The sequence below is a fragment of the Gobio gobio genome (assembly GCF_949357685.1).
Source record: "Gobio gobio genome assembly, chromosome: 11".
Classification (NCBI taxonomy): domain Eukaryota; kingdom Metazoa; phylum Chordata; class Actinopteri; order Cypriniformes; family Gobionidae; genus Gobio; species Gobio gobio.
The window spans coordinates 7443897-7464937 of record NC_137104.1 but is presented as its reverse complement, the minus strand read 5'-3'; the positions used below and the strand labels follow the sequence as shown (position 1 = coordinate 7464937).

At 42.4% G+C, this 21041-nt stretch overlaps 2 protein-coding genes across 6 annotated transcripts in view; both read right to left on the bottom strand.

Moving 5' to 3' along the window:
- LOC307133915 (counting factor associated protein D-like) overlaps positions 1 to 21041 on the bottom strand; it is a 536798-nt gene that overhangs the window by 503465 nt on the left and 12292 nt on the right. The window contains exons 7-8 of one of the 3 annotated variants that reach the window (XR_013817501.1): positions 19695 to 19880; positions 17384 to 18666 (exon numbers count right to left, since the gene is read on the bottom strand). Coding sequence is in view for 1 of the 3 variants with exons in the window: in XM_079829292.1 (XP_079685418.1) it covers positions 14458 to 14575 (118 nt within the window). In the remaining 2 variants the exon portion in view is untranslated. Of the gene's footprint in view, positions 1 to 13812; positions 14576 to 16593; positions 17083 to 17383; positions 18667 to 19694; positions 19881 to 21041 lie in introns of those variants that run through there. The other 2 variants (XR_013817500.1, XM_079829292.1) reach the window with 2 other exon arrangements.
- Positions 8416 to 13398, bottom strand: LOC307133914 (counting factor associated protein D-like). Of its 3 annotated transcripts, XM_079829290.1 has the most exons (8): positions 12994 to 13398; positions 11732 to 11838; positions 11480 to 11539; positions 11320 to 11412; positions 11057 to 11229; positions 9748 to 9997; positions 9454 to 9649; positions 8416 to 9352 (listed from the first exon to the last, which is right to left on the bottom strand). In XM_079829290.1, exons 1-8 carry the CDS (start codon positions 13002 to 13004, stop codon positions 9220 to 9222), a joined length of 1023 nt encoding a protein of 340 aa, XP_079685416.1. In that variant the 5' UTR covers positions 13005 to 13398; the 3' UTR covers positions 8416 to 9219. The 3 variants fall into 3 exon arrangements, with proteins under 3 accessions (XP_079685416.1, XP_079685415.1, XP_079685417.1); XM_079829289.1 differs by lacking the exon at positions 12994 to 13398 and having other exon boundaries at positions 11732 to 11905; XM_079829291.1 differs by lacking the exon at positions 11732 to 11838 and having other exon boundaries at positions 8873 to 9352; positions 12994 to 13369.

Below are 21041 nucleotides of genomic sequence, written 5' to 3'. Positions count from 1 at the left end.
AATTTACATGACAAGAAAATATATGCATGAACATATGAAATTCTACAAATTATAACTTGCATTACAAAAATAAACAGAATGTACAAAACAACCTCTCTTTTATTTAGCCTACACATTTCAAGTTAACGAAAATTAACAATAGACAGCAATTACTTGGTTTAATTTACAAATAACTTGCATAAAATAAAAGAATAATAATATAGAGAAATTGTTCTGTGCATCCCGGCCACGACTTTACATTCAGCCGTTGGAGGAGACTTTCGGTATAATGGACGTCGTCAGTGAGCGACATTCACTTAGGCTATTCATTCATTCATATTAAATACTTTATTTTGCAGTAATGTCAGCAGTTTTCGTTTATTTGCATTTTGACTTATAGTTTTGAGTGACAGATGTCGTATTTGATTTAGCCTATTTTTGTCTGTGACATATTTTAGGTGTTGACAATAAATGATTGCTTGGCCAACATAGCCTTTTACTTCTGTTATCCCCAGTCTCTCTCTCTTTCTGTAGAGGACATTTAAAACAGAGATTCTGGAAACGAAATCTAAATTTAGCTGGATCGGTCGGGAATAAAAGAATTTATAGCGCGTGAGCACGGAGTGCTTAATAGATCTTATTGCGGGAGCGGGACGAAAAAACAGCCCCGCGCAGATCTAATTTGTATTTAAAGAAAGTGCAGAAATAAGAAAGATAAAAGATAAAAAGAGCAAAAAAGGAGAGAATGGACTGATTCTTCTTCTTGAGAGAATGGTTGAGAAATAAATAACACTTATGCAATTTAAATTTGGGAAATTATCTTGCCAGGTTGCTCTACCACGAATGCACAAAACGTTTTGTTTACTTCAAGTTCAAGCGGTTGCGCCTGGCTACACTTGAGTTACCGACCACTACCGTCTTTCACTGGGAAATTTAAACCCGCGCCGCAAGAAATCTGATCGAGTGCCGCGGGAATGCGGACCAGTCAAATCCTGTAGTCACCAGTGTGCTATGAATTCTGGGATAGGGTAGGCTGCGAAGTTGTGGTAAGGTTCCATCTGCTGTACCCTTCCTTTGCCTGAGAAACGGAGGGCGCATTTTGAGTCGCTTTCGACTTGCGGCAGCCTTCGTCGCGCTGCTGTGACGCAATCGCACTTCAAATGCGGCCTTCGGAAGTGCAGCTTTCACATTGGGACACCCTTCGTAGTGCCGCTGTGACGCAATCGCACTTCAAATGTGGCCTTCAGAGGGTGCAGCCTTCACATTGGGACACCCTTCGTAGTGCCGCAATGACGCAATCGCACTTCAAATGCGGCCTTCGAAGTGCGCACCCTTCACTTTGGGACACAGCTAGAGCCTATAAAAGAGGCAGCCATTTTAGGGGCAGGGGAGGGAGTGTGGAGAGATTCAATCCCGTTTGTGTTTTTTGGTCCTGTACATCGGCATAGCCAACTTACATTCGTGTATTGCAAATGTATTTTCCTCTGTATTATATTTGTATTATTTTTCTGTCTTCACTATTGCCACTGTATATATTTATATTTTCCCACTTTGGGAGTTAAAACCACTCTGGACTGTGCATTTTTGTCCCTGTCACTTATTTTACACCTCTGTCCGCTGGTACATCCTGACAATAGTGTCTTATATGTGACCTGATGACCCCTTTGAATAAAAGTATCATTTGTTTGTTGAACGCACATCCTTGCAAAGTACACTTCTTTTATTTACTTTTATTTTATTGGTTTATTTGATAGGGATTATGCATATAAATGAACATTGTTGTATAAAAATACATCATGTAAATATGCCAGAATTAGTCAAAATAACTATTTTTTCATCTGCAGTCCCCAGGCAGGTAACATAAGACTAACATGTAGACAGCCCACAATCAAACAGCATTCATTCACTATAGAGTAAAATATACACATAATAATGACATATACATTGATAAAACAAAAAACAAAACAAAGACACATAATGGCAAAGACATTGTTCATCCACCGCTATACTGCATTCAATAAAAAGTGAAAATGTATGGGTGATAAATGTGTGAGTACATGTCTGGTTTTCTAGAAGCAACTGTTTTAAGTGAGTTTTAAAGGTTTTCAATGTAGGACATTCTCTTATTGGAAGGAGCAAACTATTCCAGAGTTTTCTGCCTATTACTGACAATACGTTTTGTCCAAAAGTGGTGCGCCTAAATGGTATCACACTGTCCCCTTTCACAGAGGCCCGTGTACTACCACTGCTTTGGAAGAAGCCATGCAGCGGAGGGGCATTAGAATGTGACACCTTCATATTTTGTTTAGTAAACGCGATACAGAATTTTTTTTTAAGTTTAGGTAGAGACATGACTTAGTGAGCCAGTCATCAATGTGAGCCATTGCAGATGTAAGTGTGGATGCTATCTCTTGGTAGTTCTTAGCATGTGTAAAGATTACAGCATATCTGCATACATCTGAACATCAACATTTTTACATGCCTCTGGCAGATCATTTATATACAGTGTAAACACGATTGGACCAAGTGTGGAGCCTTGGGGGACCCCTACTGGACATTCACAGAATGGGGACTTTGAATCATTAACACAAACACGTTGCTTTCTACTGGATAGGTATGATTTTATTCAGTTGAGAGCTTGTTCAGAGAAATTGAAATATGTTAATTTAGATAAAAGAACTTTGTAATTAAAAGTATCGAAAGCTCGATTTAGATCTATAAAGACAGCACCAACATAAGAACTCTTATCTATATAGCCTTTAACCTTTCCCAGAAACACACAGTTGAACCCTGAACCCAAATCCCATAGGGTGGAATAAATTATTGCTTGTATTGAGATGTTGAATCAGTAATTTGGCCACCCATTTTTCGACTATTCGACAACTGATTTAAAAATGGGTGTGACCATCTTTCAAGCTGATGGCACAATGGATTGTCTTAAAGGGGTCATGAACTGGCTTTTTTTTTATTTTTATAATGTTATCTGAGGTCAACTTATAACGTTTGTGTGGTTTTTACATTCAAAAACATCATAATGAATAAGTAATAGGCTATTTTCTGCCTTGGATTTGAGGCTCTCTGAAAAACACTCGGATTTGATGGGCGTGCCGCACTGAACACTTGGAAGTAAACGCCCACGGCTAGGATTGGATAAGATTTGCATATTTAATGAGCTTCAGTCAATCCATATGGGTATCTCAAGATTCAAGAGTTTTATTTGTCACATACACAGTTATATACACAATATACAACTGGCAGTGAAATGTAAACAGGTCCGCTCCATGGACAGTGCAAATAACAGTTACAAGAAATTAAAATAGAAATAGAATAAAATTAGAATAAAAAGTATTAACATAAGTAGAATTATAAATAAATCAAGTAAAAGATAAAAATAGGAAATAAGATAAAAATAAAAATATAAAAAATATGTGGATATGATAAGTGAGATAAACTGTAGACTTAAAAATAAGTGGTTAACATAAAATATATATATATGTATATATAAATAAGTATAATGTGCAAGGTTTATTACAGGTTGTTACACAGTAACAATAGGAACGTAAAGTGCAGTGCAATGGCAGTATGTGGATGTTAATGTTTAAACTGTATGTTTATGTGTGTGCGGGGGTGAAGTGAAGTCACGTGACTGAGTTCAGGAGTCTGATGGCCTGGGGGAAGAAACTCCTCCTGAGTCTTTCAGTTTTTGCCATCAGGCTACGGAAGCGCTTACCAGATGGCAGCAGGGTGAAGTGAGAGTTTGCAGGGTGATTAATGTCTCTGATGATTTTGGTAGCTCTACCTCTGCAGCGTTTGGTGTAGATGTCCTGCAGAGACGGGAGAGCTGAGCCTGAGATGCGCTCGGATAAGCGCACCACTCTTTGCAGGGCTTTGCAGTCGTGACTGGTGCTGTTCCCGTACCACGCTGTGATGCACTGAGTCAGGACACTTTCTATCGCCCCTCGATAGAAAGTTTTCAGGATGGCTGGTGAAACCCTGAATTTCCTCAGCTGGCGCAGGTGGTACAGTCTTTGCCTGGCTTTTTTCACCTGTGTCTGGATGTGTGTAGTCCAGGTCAGATCCTCGGAGATGTTCACACCCAGGTATTTGAAGCTGCTCACTCTCTCTACCGGTGTCCCGCTGATCATGAGAGGGGAGTATGACCGATGCTGTCTCTTCCTGAAGTCCACAATCAGTTCTTTGGTCTTGCTAACATTCAGAGAGAGACAGTTGTCCTGGCACCATGATGTCAGTTGCTCCACTTCGTCCAAGTATGCCGTCTCATTGTTGTTGGAGATGAGACCCAGGACGACAGTATCATCAGCAAACTTGATGATCGAGGTGGAGCTGTGTGTGGACAAACAGTCATGGGTGTAGAGAGAGTAGAGCAGGGGACTCAGCACACAGCCCTGTGGAGCTCCCACACTCAGGGTGATGGAGGTGGAGGTGAACTGGCCTACTCTCACCGCCTGGGGTCTGCCAGTGAGGAAATCTTCAATCCAGAGGCAGAGAGAAGAATTCAGGCCTAGATCCAGGAGTTTGTGTGTTAGCTTAATGGGAACTATGGTGTTAAAGGCTGAGCTATAGTCAATAAATAGCAACCTGACATAGTTCCCACTTTTGCTGTCGATGTGAGTGAGGCAGGAGTGAAGGATGTGAGAAATGGCATCTTCAGTCGATCTATTGGGACGATAGGCAAACTGAAGAGGGTCCAAAGTGTCAGGAATGGAGGAGCAAATGTTGTTTTTAATGAGTCTCTCAAAGACCTTCATGACTAAAGATGTGAGAGCCACTGGACGATAGTCATTTAGGCAAGAGGGTTTACTGATCTTAGGTACAGGGATGATGGAGGATCGTTTGAAGGAGGTGGGGACAACAGATGTAGCAAGGGACTCGTTAAATATGGATGTAAAGAGCCCTGCGAGCTGATCAGCACAGGACCGCAGAACACGACCTGAAATACCATCCGGCCCAGCAGCTTTCCTGACATCCACACGTTTGAGTGCCCTCCGAACCTCGTCCTCCGAGACAGAGATCACGTGACGGTTGCTGCTCTGAGGGACTCTCTCTGACGCGTCACTCGCCGGAGTCGCGCTGCCGCGATTACCATCAAAGCGAGCGTAGAAAGAGTTTAACTCGTTCACCAGCAACGGATCAGCTCTCACCTCTGCAGAGGATTTAGTTCCAAAAGCACAGATGGTTCTCAGTCCCTGCCACATCCGCCGGGAGTCGTTGAGTTGGAAATGAGATTCCACTCGGTCTTTATAGCGGAGTTTTGCGGCTTTAACGGCGCGCCGGAGGGCGTAACATGAAGCTTTGTACTCCCTCATATCCCCCGTTAGGAGACCGGCATTGTAAGCGGTGGTGCGCGAGTTTACTGCAGTGCGAATTGAACTGTCCACCCACGGTTTCTGATTAGGGAAGGACGTTATAGTTATTGTTTGTGTGGCTTGCTCTGTCAGTGTATTGATAAAGCAGAGCGCCACTTCTGTGAACTCGCTGACATCTTCAGAACTCGCGCGGAACATGTCCCAGTCGACGTCATCGAGAGCTGCCTGTAGCGTGATCTCTGAATGGGATGACCAGCGTTTGACTTCCCTCCTCACCGGGGGCTCTTGAACGAGCCTTTGTTTATATTCCGGTGTGAGGAAAATGGCGGCATGGTCCGATTTGCCAAAAGCTGGCTGTGAACGAGCTTTGTAGGCGTTCTTAAACGGAGAGTAGCAATGATCCAGTGTGTTTGCTCCTCGTGTGGGACAGGAGACATGCTGGTGAAAGTTTGGCAATACTTTCTTTAGGTTAGCTTTGTTAAAATCACCCGCGACGATGAAAGCAGCGTCGGGGTGTTTGTTTATGAAGCCGCTGGTCACATCATGGAGGGCAGATAAAGCCAGCCCCGTGTCTGCTTGTGGTGGAATATAAACGGCAGTGGTGATGACCGAGGAAAACTCCCTCGGTAGGTAGAAAGGCCGGCACATGAGAGTTAAATGTTCCAAGTGAGGCGAGCAGGATCGCGAAAGAATGGAGATGTTCCTAGGATCGCACCATTTCTTGTTTATCATGAAACACACTCCACCGCGAGTATCTTCTGGGGAAATTCTCAGAGGACTCGCAAAATATCAAACAAACACAATGATTAAATCACACACACTCTCGCGGACACGGATACACACACACACACACACACACACACACACACACACACACACACACACACACACACACACTCTCTCTCTCTCTCTCACTCACTCACTCACACACTCACACACTCACACACTCACACACTCACACACTCACACTCACACTCACACTCACACTCACACTCACACTCACACTCACACACTCACACACACACTCACACTCACACACTCACACACACACACACACACACACACACACACACACACACACACACACACACACACACACACACACACACACACACACACACACACACACACACACACACACACACACACACACTCACACACACACACTCACACACTCACACACTCACACACACACACACACACACACACACACACACGCGCACACACATAACGCTACAACAAGTCTCTCGTGTGACTGGATTGACACGGCATACACATAATCAATACACAATCGTACACATATCAAATGATCTGTAACAATGCAATACTATCACGTATAAAAAAAACATGTTTTACTCACATAAGTGTGCTGCACCATTCCTGTCAGGTCCAATATAGATGGAACAGCATTGTGTTTCAATCTCAATATGTCTGCAAATCCCCACGTGAGCTGGAACTTCATTAAAAATAAAGTTCAACCACATATTCCTAATATTAGGATCCTTATGCAGCGACTGTGTTCTTCCACAACCAGGAATAGCAATATCGTTATATCCTCGGCATGTTTATTGCTTCCGGCTAGCAATCCGACCAGCTCCATGAGTCGGTGGGCGGGGCTTCTGAATTACACGTGCTTATTATTCTGTAGAGGCGGTGTTTCGTCGCGCGATGAGGTAAGGATGAAGCACAAGATCGTTTTCAGGGTCTGGTGTCTATAAAAGCTTTTCTTTGACTAACAAGAAAGTTTTCAGCTCTGACACTTAAAGGATGTTCTTATATTACCATGAACCTTTATATATCAAAAGCTCAAGGGAAAGTTGATTTCTCAATTTATCACCCCTTTAAGACCAATACAAAGAAAGGATTTTTAGAAATCTTGGCCAACTGAAAAGTATGAAGATGTCCAGCACTCAATATTTAGTTGGGGCTCCTTTTGCCTGAATTACTGCAGCAATGCGGCGTGGCATGGAGTCGATCAGTCTGTGGCACTGCTCAGGTGTTATGAGAGCCCAGGTTGCTCTGATAGTGGCCTTCAGCTCTTCTGCATTGTTGGGTTTGGCATATCGCATCTTCCTCTTCACAATACCCCATAGATTTTCTATGGGGTTAAGGTCAGGTGAGTTTGCTGGCCAATTAAGAACAGGGATACCATGGTTCTTAAACCAGGTACTGGTTGCTATGGCACTGTGTGCAGGTGCCAAGTCCTGTTGGAAAATGAAATTTGCATCTCTATAAAGTTGGTCAGCAGCAGGAAGCATGAAGTGCTCTAAAACTTCCTGGTATGCGGCTGCGTTGACCTTGGACCTCAGAAAACACAGTGGACCAACACCAGCAGATGACATGGCACCCCAAACCATCACTGCCTGTGGAAACTTTACACTGGACCTCAAGCAACGTGGATTGTGTGCCTCTCCTCTCTTCCTCCAGACTCTGGGACCCCGATTTCCAAAGGAAATGCAAAATTTACTTTCATCAGAGAACATAACTTTGGACCACTCAGCAGCAGTCCAGTCCTTTTTGTCTTTAGCCGCTTCTGACGCTGTCTGTTGTTCAAAAGTGGCTTGACACAAGGAATGCAACAGCTGAAACCCATGTCTTGCATACATCTGTGCGTAGTGGTTCTTGAAGCACTGACTCCAGCTCCAGTCCACTCTTTGTGAATCTCCCCCACATTTTTGAATGGGTTTTGTTTCACAATCCTCTCCAGGGTGCGGTTATCCCTATTGCTTGTACACTTTTTTTCTACCACATCTTTTCCTTCCCTTCGCCTCTCTATTAATGTGCTTGGACACAGAGCTCTGTGAACAGCCAGCCTCTTTTGCAATGACCTTTTGTGTCTTGCCCTCCTTGTGCAAGGTGTCAATGGTCGTCTTTTGGACAACTGTCAAGTCAGCAGTCTTCCCCATGATTGTGTAGACCACAGAACTAGACTGAGAGACCATTTAAAGGCCTTTGCAGGTGTTTTGAGTTGATTAGCTGATTAGAGTGTGGCACAAGGTGTCTTCAATATCGAACCTTTTCACAATATTCTAATTTTCTGAGATACTGAATTTGGGATTTTCCTTAGTTGTCAGTTATAATCATAAAAATTTAAATAAATAAACATTTGAAATATATCAGTCTGTGTGTAATGCATGAATATAATACACAATTTTCACTTTTTGAATGGAATTAGTGAAATAAATCAACTTTTTGATGATATTCTAATTATATGACCAGCACCTGTATATTAAGGTGTAGTTAGGCAGAACATGGATTAGGGACCAATTTAGAGGCAGACAATGATAAGGAGAGACATCTTTTTTTCAATACAGCCTAATATTTAACTGGTTGTGAAATGAGGTGTAAATTACCTTTAGAGAAAACTTAAACATGAGATGAGCTACTGATACTGTGAAAAGGTAGAACAACTTAATAAGCAAATAATGTAATACTTTTAAAAACAGAATACATGTATGAATATACCCAAAAGCAAATGCTGGTTTTCAAACAGATTTTTCAAATAGTCTGACACAAAAGTTTATGCAGAGCTAATTTTTGATATTCATTAATCAAAGACAAAACATATGGTTTTAATCAGTATTTTAATTAATAGCATTTAATTACTTTTGGGGTTTGATAAGCAATGTCACCATGAGCACTTTATACACAGACCATAAACAGATACATGTTGCCAAAATAGCTTGAAGATGCAGATACTCAATTTAACCAAATATAATTATTCAAAAGATGATTTAGTGGGAAAAAAAGTTCTCATCAGAGGACAGTTTAAGTATTTAAACTACGATTTTAAGCAATTTTTTCACCTTTAGATTTGAATGACAAACTCTTGCAAAACACTTAATCTGACCAAGTTTATCATACTTTATTGTATACATTGGCAACAGACTCGTTTTGTGGAAATGTTTGAGGACTATTTTGTAGCAGGCTTTTTCTTGTTTAATAAACCTCCTGTCATCCTGGCCTTCTCTGCCTTCGACCGATCGGCGAAATTGTTGGTACCGAGGCTGTATGTAAGACCAGCTCTGTTCATAGAGTGCACATACCTGAAGAGGGAGAGGATGTTAAACAAAAAAGCATATGCATCTTAAATCAGACTAAGATTTCTTACTACTTCTACATTGCAATGTTTGTTGTTTTTCCTCACCGAAGAGTATGTAAAAAGTAGTTCTCACGCTCCTCGTGCTCCTTCTCACTCTCATACTGACGCTCAAAATCCTCCTTAAAGCGGCCAAACAAACGGTGGGCGTGGCTAACAGGGGAGGTGCTGACATAGTCTTGAAGGGGGTTGGCCAATATTTGATGCTCCTCAGGAGGATCCGGAAACTCCTCATAGGTCATTTCTAAACACATAATACCTCAGTGAGCATTTGATTAGATGGTCTGCAAGTGTAAAAGAGACGGACAAAAGCGTGTCACTGAATGTGTGTTCTCCAGTTACCTCCAGGCGGTGTGAAAACGTCCGATTCAGTTTGTGAGCTGAAGTCACTGTAGTCAATCATGTAGTTGTCATTGTGGGACTCCAAGAGAGTGTTGAAGCCCACCATCTCAAAGTGGTACGGGACGGCCGGGGAATCCTTTCCCTCTGGACGTTTGATCCACAGACGATATGTGTTCTTCTTATGACCAGCCTGTGTGACCTTTTTCCAGACCTCACACTGAACGCCTGCGTAATCCTCCATCTTCTCAAACTGCAAAGCAAACAGTGATTTTATACACATTACAGCCTCACTGTTGCATTGGTTTGCTCAGCCTCATTAGCTGCATTTCCATTACCCTTCAAATTGCGCAAATTGAAATTGGGAATTGAAATTACATCCAATGGAAACGCGTCAATTTCGCAAAAACTCATTTATTGCAAAAAAGTTTTTACGCTTGCATGAGGTGGTTTTTCAGGCAATTCGGAAAAAAAGGGCATTTTCACAAAACTGCAATGGAAACCGCATTTACAGGTCACCTGGCACACATAAAATTGGCATAATTTTTGGAATGACTTATCACGAGAGGAAAAAAAAAAGCCCTGTTTCCACCAAAATTACCCAGAACAATTTGTCCCAGGAACTCTTTTCCCCCAGACCTGCTGCTGTCTGCGTTTCCATCGCGTTCTAAAGTACTGTGACGATTAGTCCGGTGACGTAGGACTGCGCGCGACTTTCCAGAGCCCAATGGATTTCGTCCTCTGTAATAAACTTAATAAAGCCTGAGCCTCGTTGGCCCATTGGTCGTATTTTTTTAAACTCTGTTGTTGATTCGAATAGTAAACAACTCTTCCTGCACGCACCGCAGCAGACTTTTAGGTTGAAATAAAATGCTGCGTGTGCTCAACCAATCAGCATGTTCAGCGCACAAGTCCCACCCTGGAAAGTTCCTGAAAAAGTACTACCTCGCGAGCAGGGCCGGTTTGAGGGGGAAATTTTTACTCTGAACTTTATTTAGACCCCGGTTCCTGTGGTCGAAACACACCGAGTACCACCCCAAAGTCCCTAGTTCCTGGGGAAAGTTCATGCGGTGGAAAACACGGCTTAAGTTTTAGTCGCATATAATCGGTTAATGGAAACGCCGTCATTTCGCAATAAATTTTAATTGACATTTAGAAAATTTCGCAAAAGTTTTGTGTAAATTTGTAATGGAAACGCGGCTATTGTTGCATTGGTTTACTCTACAGAAGAAAGTAATTCAGGTTTGAACGACTTGAGGGTGAGTAAATGATTTTCATTTTTGTGTGAACTGTCCCTTTAAGTAGTACATACTTCAAAGTCCTGCAGATCAGGCAGTGCTGCCTGTGGACGTATTGGATCCTCCTCGGTACCTTTAAGCTGGAAATACTTTATAGCTTGGATTTCAGTCTGAGTGGTAACTGGTGTGATCTTGTAAATGGCACCATAATCCGATTCGTTTCCAATCAGAAAAGTGCGCACTGTACCTGTATAGAGAGCATCAATGAAGAGAAACTGCACACATAATCTATTTAGATTTTAACACGGTGTGATTTTATCATGAGAAGATCACTGACCATTACGATAGTCGATCCGACTTCTGCTCCCCTCAAGGTCGTACCAAACTTCAAACGGTTCCTTTAGCTCAGAATGAGGCAAAGACAGCTCACCTACATAAAATAGGATCATGTAACATACTGAAAAAGAAGTGTACTGGACAATTAGGCAGAAATGTACCTTTGACATGATACATCTTTCCAAAATCAGGAACGGTTCTGCCACCAACTGGTGTGGCATCTGCGGATGAAAACACAGAGAGATCACAATTCACTGAATCATCTTTTCTATTAAAAAAACAGTCAAATATAACACTGCATACTTGCACAACATGTTTAGTGTTAAAAACAACACAGGAAATGTAGTGCAGCCATTAAATTGTGAGATCAACTATCATACGCGTTTGTGTTTTCTTCCTGTTGTTTTCTTTACCTGCAGCACACAGCAGAAGCACAAACCCAGCTAGAAGACGCCACATCGTGCAATCTAAAGAAACCAGACTGACTTCCACTAGAGACGGATTATAAGCTTTCGTCTGTCTGAAAAAAAGTCTAACATGAGTGTTCGTGCCAATGACCTAACGTGCATAACAGAAGTTCACAAGGTTTCTTTGAAGGGTTGACAAATATTTATTGAACTGGGACAAGGTCTATGTTTGATACCCCTTGGTAGAGACTGTGAGGGTGATCGATGAGGGCAGCCTGTAACCTTTCACCCCTGGGCAAATGCACTGCAAATATGTGGTTGTGTTTCTAAAAGTACACTAATTCCCAAATTATTGGTTAGAATATGCAAAAAGCCATTCGAAAGAAGAATTAAATACATTTTAACTAGTGGAATATAGGCTCAGATTAAAGATTGGCCCGTGCGTAAGTGGTTGTTTGAGTGTTTTGAATTTGTAGGTAAAAGAGTAAAAGAGTGTATGTTATATAATAAAGCACTGTTTACAATGGGCTGATGTTCAGTGTGTCGAACACTGATTTACAGTGACAACATAGATCAATATCCTAAATCAATAGCTGGGAAATGGTAAATTAAACTATATATATACTCCTTATCTTTTTATGAAATTAATCTACGTTATCACAGTAAAACATGTTCAAATTCAGGATGGATCAAAGGATCCAGATCTCAAATGGACCAGTTGTGACATGTTTATTTCTCACCTTATATAGCACTAAATGATGGTGTTTCTGTGTTTGCAGCTGAAATATTAGCCATTTCATATGAATTAGAATGGATAAAGAATGTAAGGCCTAATAGGATGGTTATTTGCTCAGACTCTTATTTTGTGAAACTTTTAATACTACATAAACTTTATTATTCCTAATATAATGCTACTTTTTTGTGGGTATGGGCACATGCTGGGATATTAAGGGCAATTAAATGATAGATGGAGTAAGAAAAAATAAGAAATATGTATTTTAATTCCACCATACTATGTATGGTGGAATTAAGCAGGATTACGGGCCAACTTTGGCATCAGCAATGTGGAAAAAGAAACTTTACCTAAAGAGCCAATTGCTTAAAAATGATGTTTTGCCTAAACAAATAAATAATCAGAATTAAGTACTAAGGCAGTATCACCGAGTGAAATGAGAGATGGGAAGTAACTTACTTGAAACAAAAGTGAAAAAAAAAGTAGATCAAAGTTAGTTCACTTTAAAATGAAAATGTCCTGATAGTTTACTCACCCCCATCTCATCCAAGATGTTCGTGTCTTTCTTTCTTCAATCGAAAAGAAATTACGTTTTTGAGGAAAACATTCCAGGATTTTTCTCCACACAATGGACTTCAATGACAACCCAAATGTTGAAGGTCCAATCAATGCAGTTTCAAAGGAAGGGCTTCAGAGGCTCTGCACAATCCCAGACGAGGAATAGAGTCTTATCTAGCCAAACCATCGGTTATTTTCAAGAAAAAATAAACATTTATATACTTTGTGTGCCACGGATTGTGCAATCATGTCAGAAAGGTCACACTTGACGTAGGCGGAAGTACGCCCTTTACAAAAAAACTCCATCTCTAACTTCAAAATCGTCTGACATCGTTGTTAAACCTTTTTTTGCTAAAGGATGTTTGTATTAGTCTTCGCATGTGCGCTTTGTAAAAACAGGGGCGGTACTTCTGCATATGTCTAGCGTGACCTTTCCGACGTGATTACGCAATCCGTGGTGTCGCAGAGCAGCACAATATGAACGATTTAGGTTCAAAAGTATTTCATTTTTGTTAGTTTTTTTAGAAAATGGCCAGTTTAGAAACTGCATTGATTTGGACCTTCAACATTTTGGTTGCCACTGAAGTCCATTATATGGAGAAACATCCTGGAATGTTTTCCTCAAAAACGTAACTTCTTTTCCACTGAAGAAAGAAAGACGAACATCTTGAGTAAATTATCAGGAAATTTTCATTTTGAAGTAATACAAATTTAAATAATATATTACAACTATAAGGATGTCAAAATTTTTTAATCATCCTAATGAAAATCAAAATAAAGACTTACACACAAGGTCATCAATATCAGAACTCATTTATTGCAAAGTGTTGTTTAAATTAGTAGTTAGTATTTTATTACATTTCGAGTTGACCTGAAATGTAAAGCAAACAGACTTCAAGCCATACACTGGAAATGATACAATTTGCAAAATGAATATACTCCATTTAACCAAATGCATGTATTCAAAAGATGATTTAAAAAAAAAGATGTAGGGCTGCATTTAACAATTATTTTGATAATCGATTAATCTGTTTATTATGTCTTCAAATAATTGGATAAAAAAGCCAACTTTTAATTTGGACACTTGCTTGCTGTCACGACAAGCCTTTATGCAAAATGGAAACAATCGCGTGGCTTTCGAACATTTACAGATGATGATATAAACAAAGTCTAAAGTCATGCGCTGGAGAAAACACTGTCAAAGTTTCAGTCCATCCAAGTTCCACTGGTTAGTACAGTTAGGCTGTTACATCACAAAAGTTTTTTATGCGCATCAAGGAATTTATTCGGTAAATGCATTTCCATGGTAGTTTATGCACATGTTTGAGTCGGATACATTTTCTATCCGATATGAAACCAAGTTTTTTATGCACATTTTTAGAATTTATGAGCATCTTGGCGTATCCAAGATGTGTGAGGACTATTTTGTAACAGCCTTTCTCTATTCAGGAAAACATAAACGTCCTCTCATTCTGGCCAGCTCTGCCTTCGACCGATCGGCGAAGTCATTGATACCGAGGCTGTATGAAAGACCGGCTCTGTTTGAAGAGTGCACAAACCTGAGGAGGAAGAGGATGTAAAAAAAGAAAGCGTATGTTAAATAAAGCTGGGTGCACACTGTGCGATTTTGGCCACGATTTGGCCGTCTGAGACAAATTTTGAAATCCTAAAAGATTTCTCTGATCCTAGGCTAAAATCTGAAGTCTTTGCTCCTTAGTTTGACATGTGCACCGACAACCGATTAATGACCGTTGCGATAAAATTTTACCTCGGACAAAATTCTGGCAGTGTCAGAAGATTTGAGGCGCAATCCTGCAGTGTGACTTCTCCTAGGACGACCGTCAAATCAAGAACCAATAGGAGCGCAGAACCTGATGACGCATCGTCTTTTTTTGTTTTCTTCTTTTCTTTATCAAGACAAGACATTATCAAAATGAATGCCACCGCTTGTTTTTGTTGTTTGCTGAACGCTACCATTGTGTCTGTGAATGCGGCTCACCGTTACCGAACGTTTCACAGATTGATGACGTAAGACTCAGTCCTTACGAGTCTCTTGCTTGCGTCCGTTTTTCGCATCTGACTGTCGTACAGTCTGACATATGACAACTGAGATCCTACAGTGTGAGGATCTCAGAGAAGCTGAGTCTTCAAAAAACAGAAGACTAGGAAAGCTTCAGGCCCAGACGGCATCTCATCTGCCTGTTTGAAAGCCTGCGCTGACCAACTGGCCCCAGTCTTCACGCAGATCTTCAACAGATCATTGGAGCAGTGTGAAGTTCCCTGCTGCTTCAAACGCTCCACTATCATTCCCGTCCCCAAAAAACCCAAAATCACTGGACTTAATGACTACAGACCTGTTGCTCTCACGTCTGTGGTCATGAAGTCGTTTGAAAGACTGGTTCTGGCCCACCTGAGGGACATCACTGGACCCTTGCTGGATCCTCTTCAATTTGCCTACAGAGCAAACAGGTCTGTGGATGATGCAGTCAACATGGGGCTGCATCATATCCTGCAACATCTCGACAGACCTGGGACTTATGCAAGGATCTTATTTGTGGACTTCAGTTCGGCCTTCAATACCATCATGCCTGATCTTCTCTCAGCTAAACTGACCCAGCTCTCCATGCCACCCTCAATCTGTCAGTGGATCTCCAGCTTCCTGACAGACCGACTGGGGAAACTCACATCCAGGACTCTCACTACCAGCACTGGCGCCCCCCAGGGGTGTGTTCTCTCCCCTCTGCTCTTCTCTTCTCCCTGTACACCAATGACTGCACTTCTAAAGACCCCTCTGTGAAGCTCCTGAAATTTGCAGACGACACCACTGTCATCGGCCTCATCCAAAACGGGAACGAGTCTGCTTACAGACTGGAGGTTGAACAGCTGGCTGTCTGGTGAAGTTATAACAACCTTGAGCTCAACACGCTCAAAACGGTGGAGATGATAGTGGACTTCAGGAGGAACAGCCCAGCTCTCCCCCACTCACCATCATGAACAGCACTGTGGAAGCAGTGGAGTCATTCAGGTTCCTGGGCATTACCATCTCTCAGGACCTGAAGTGGGACAATCACATTGACTCCATTGTGAAAAAGGCCCAGCAGAGACTGTACTTCCTTCGTCAGCTGAGGAAGTTCAACCTCCCACAGGAACTGCTGATTCAGTTCTACTCGGCTGTCATTGAGTCTGTGTTATGCACTTCCATTACTGTCTGGTTTGGTTCAGCTACCAAATCTGACATCAAGAGACTACAACGCACAATCCGGACTGCGGAGAGGATTATTGGTGCTCCCCTGCCAACCCTCCAGGACCTGTAATCTTCCAGAGTGAGGAAGAGAGCAGGGAAAATCATCACAGACTCCGCTCACCCTGGACACCACCTGTTTGAACTGTTACCATCAGGACGGCGACTCCGATCACTGGCCACCAGAACATCTAGGCACAGGAACAGTTTCTTCCCACAGGCCATTTTCCACTTGAACAGTTAAATACACCCCCTTCCCTAAAGTGCTCTGTACAATACTCTGACTGTTTAGTGCAATCTTCTAAACTCAGGAGATCATTTATATATTCATACTACTCAAATACTGTAAATATGTTCATAATCTGTAAATGTTTAGTCTGACTAAACGTAACTGTGACCTTATATTTTTTATACTATTTTTCATATTTTTATTCTTAGAATTTTTATTACTATGTTCTTGTTGTGTTTGTTTTGTATATGTGTACTGGAAGCTTCAGCACCAAGAAAAATTCCTTGTGTGTGCAAGCACACTTGGCAATAAAGCTCTTTCTGATTCTGACATGTATTACATCGGGGATCATGTTCGTACAGTCTGACAAGCAACATTCGCAGAGGATTTTGAAAAATCGCACAGTGCAGGACCCTTAAGACAAGTTCAAAGACTGCTAACTAGAACTACTCGTAAAAATAAATAGGCCTAAAAAAAATTCAGCTTTTTCCGTAAGGTCAAACCTTTTTCTTTGCTTAACCGTTCCATTCCGTGCTGATTCGCTGAGAAAGGTTTGTAATCGTGCCGTTCCGAACAAAGCTCAAGTAGAATTAAAGCTGCGAGCAGCGATGACGGGCCCAAGCCGGTGGCACCGCCACCCCGGTGGCATCAGTTTAACTGTGCACGGCAGGCAATAGGCATTTAAAATGGGAAAACATAAAAGGACTATGTCAAAGTCATCTACATTTACATTTACATTTAGTCATTTAGCAGACGCTTTTATCCAAAGCGACTTACAAATGAGAGCAATAGAAGCAACTACAACAGTCAGAGGCTACAGTATGCAAGTGCTGTAACAAGTCTCAGTTAATCTAACACAGAACACACAGGATTTTTTTTTTTTTTTTTTTTTTTTTTAATAAATTAGACAGACAGAAAAATGAATAGAATGTTAAGTGCTATTCTTGATTGGTCAGGTGCTGCTGGAAGAGATGCGTCTTTAGATGTTTTTTGAAAATGGCTACAGACTCGGCTGCTCGAATTGAGATAGGCAGGTCATTCCACCAGGTGGGGGCAGTCCAGGAAAAGGTCCGTGACAGTGATTTCATGCCTCTCTGGTATGGCACCACAAGGCGTCGTTCACTGGTAGAACGCAAACTCCTGGAGGGTGTGTATGTCTGAACAAGCGAGTTAAGGTAAATTGGTGCAGAGCCAGTGGTTGCTTTGAAGGCGAGTACCAGTGCCTTGAATTTGATGCGAGCGGCTATTGGTAGCCAGTGGAGTCTGATGAAGAGAGGCGTGACGTGCGCTCTCTTCGGCTCGTTAAAGATCACCCTCGCCGCTGCATTCTGGATCAGTTGCAAGGGTTTGATAGTGCATGCCGGAAGGCCTGCTAGAAGAGCATTACAGTAGTCCAGTCTGGAGAGAACAAGAGCTTGGACCAAGAGTTGTGTGGTCTGCTCTGATAGGAAGGCTCTAATCTTCCTAATGTTGTATAATGCAAATCTGCAGGACCGGGTTGTTGCAGTAATGTGGTCAGTGAATTTTAGCTGATCATCGATCACAACTCCAAGATTCCTGGCTGTCCTGGACGGAGTTATGGTTGATGATCCTAGCTGAATGGAGAGATTGTGATGAAGTGCTGGGTTGGCTGAGACCACAAGCAGTTCAGTCTTTGCAAGGTTGAGTTGCAGGTGATGCTCCTTCATCCAGGCAGAAATGTCTGTTAGGCAGGCAGCAATACGAACACCAACCGTGGGATCATCTGGTTGAAATGAGAAGTAGAGTTGAGTGTCGTCTGCATAGCAGTGATAGGAAAAGCCATGTTTCTGAATGACCGATCCCAGTGATGACATGTAGATGGAAAAGAGAAGTGGTCCAAGCACTGAGCCCTGTGGAACTCCAGTGGCTAGATGATGTGACTTAGACACTTCACCTCTCCATGACACCCTGAAGGACCTACCTGAGAGGTAAGACTTGAACCACTGGAGAGCAGTTCCTGAGATGCCCATCTTCATGAGAGTTGACAGGAGGATCTGGTGGTTAACTGTGTCAAAAGCAGCAGACAAATCCAGTAAGATAAGTACTGTGGATCTGGAAGCCGCTCTTGCCTGCCTCAGTGCCTCCGTAACCGAGAGCAGGGCAGTCTCAGTTGAGTGGCCGCTTTTGAAGCCTGATTGGTTGATATCCAGGAAGTTGTTCTGTTCAAGAAACGTAGAGAGCTGGTTAAAAACAACTCGCTCGAGTGTCTTTGCAATGAAAGGCAGAAGGGATACCGGTCTGTAGTTTTCTAAAAGTGCTGGGTTCATAGAGTGTTTCTTAAGCAGTGGGGTTACCCGAGCCTGCTTAAATGCTGTGGGGAAAGTCCCGGTGTGCAGAGAGGTGTTGACAATGTGAGTGAGTGCAGGAGTAACAGAAGAAGAAATGGCCTGAAGGAGGTGAGTGGGGATAGGGTCAAGCGGACAGGTAGTGGGGTGGTTGGAAAGGATGAGTTTGGAGACTTCAGCTTCAGAGAGCAGAGAAAAGGAGGGGAGTGTATGTGTTATGGTTGTTGAGATGTGCGTGTCGGTTTGTGGTGCGGAGAATTGGCTGCTGATGGAGGAGGTTTTTTGTGTGAAAAATGATGCAAAGTCATCAGCTGTAAGAGTTGATGAAGGAGGGGGGGGAGGAGGACAGAGGAGCGAAGAGAACGTTCTGAAGAGTGCACGAGAGTCAGAGCAGTTGTGTATTTTGTTGTGATAGTATGTAGTTTTAGCAGTGGAGACGTTACTAGAGAAAGAAGCGAGAAGAGACTGATACAGGGTCAGGTCAGTAGTGTTTTTAGTTTTGCGCCACTTCCTCTCTGCCGCCCGGAGCCCAGAGCGATGTTCGCGGAGAACATCAGACAGCCAGGGGGCAGAGGGAGTGGTGCGGGCTGGCCTGGATGAAACGGGACAGAAGTTGTCTAAGCAAGATGTTAGAGTGGAGCAAAGAGCGTCAGTAGCACTGTTAGTGTCCAGTGCTGAGAACTGAGCAGGTGGAGGGAGTGAGGAGGAAACCATAGTGGATAGACAGGAGGGAGAGAGTGAGCGTAGATTACGCCGAAAGGTAATCAGCGGAGGAGTGTGTGTTGTGTTAGGAGTTAGTAGGAGGTTAAGAGTGATGAGAAAGTGATCTGAGGTGTGTAAAGGAGTAACTAAAGTGACGTCTGTGGAGCAGTAGCGTGTGTAGATAAGATCAAGATGGTTACCTGATTTATGAGTAGCTGTAGTAGATACTCGCTTAAGATCAAATGAGGTCAGAAGAGTGGTGAAGTCTGCAGCCTGGGGTTTATCAAGGTGAATGTTGAAGTCACCGAGCAGTACCAGAGGAGTGCCATCCTCAGGGAAGTGAGAGAGTAACATATCCAATTCCTCCAGGAAGTTACCCAGTTGACCTGGAGGACGATAAATAACTACAACATGGATTTTAGCAGGATGAGTAATAGTGATTGAGTGTGATTCAAATGAGCAGTTGCCAGATAGAGAAGGGATGGGCTCAAATATCCAATCCTTTGAGATGAGCAGACCAGTACCTCCGCCCCTCCCAATCTGGCGAGAGGTGTGTGAAAAAGAGAAATTATTTGAGAGGGCCGCAGGAGTGGCAGTGTCCTCTGGTTTGATCCAGGTTTCAGTTAGAGCCATGAGACGGAGATGTGAATGAGTGGAAATAGATGAAATAAAGTCTGCTTTGTTTACAGCAGACTGGCAATTCCAGAGACCAATTGGAATGGACATTAATGTAGCAGAGGAAATGGGTACACTACGCAGATTATTAGGATTACGGCGTCTAAAATGTACAGAGCGTGATTTACGGGTGTGTGTGATAATAGTAGAGATTTGGAAGCACATTGTGAATACGGGTCAGAGAAATTAGCAGATGAAAACAAGCAAAAACACAAAAGTGGACAAAGTATATATATATAGCTATACTCAAGTGCCTTGTCGGTGTCCTTGCTCGAGTGGAGTCGCGCAGAGTAGAGTCGAATGGTCTTTACACTCTTCGGGCTTCACACGAGGGCTGCCGCTTCCGCTGCCGCGGAGTACTACTCAATTTATACTCGCATTAAATGTCGTTATTGAATACAGCTGGCTACTCCCAGTGAAACGCGTTAGTTCGCACGAGGTCAAACAATAACAAACCAGACTACAACAAACAGCCAACTACAGCAAACAGACAGCGTTCTAAAGAACAGCTGAACTACAGATCAAATGAGGAAAATGTAAACAGAACTCACACACTAGCTGTTTTCCCTGATGTTCGATGCTTCTCTCTGACTCAAAGTAAACAATGAACGCTCTATATAGCACGCTGGCTTATGGCCACGCCCAGTGAAACGCGTTAGTTCGCACGAGGTCAAACAATAACAAACCAGACTACAACAAACAGCCAACTACAGCAAACAGACAGCGTTCTAAAGAACAGCTGAACTACAGATCAAATGAGGAAAATGTAAACAGAACTCACACACTAGCTGTTTTCCCTGATGTTCGATGCTTCTCTCTGACTCAAAGTAAACAATGAACGCTCTATATAGCACGCTGGCTTATGGCCACGC

Bases quoted from the DNA above. Each gene is read 5' to 3' on its own strand.
- LOC307133914 (XM_079829290.1), bottom strand. The intron at 11,540-11,731 runs GTAAAGAAAACA...TTTCATCCGCAG, and splicing joins GCTTCTGCTGTGTGCTGCAG to ATGCCACACCAGTTGGTGGC. The intron at 11,413-11,479 runs GTACATTTCTGC...TATTTTATGTAG, and splicing joins AAAGATGTATCATGTCAAAG to GTGAGCTGTCTTTGCCTCAT.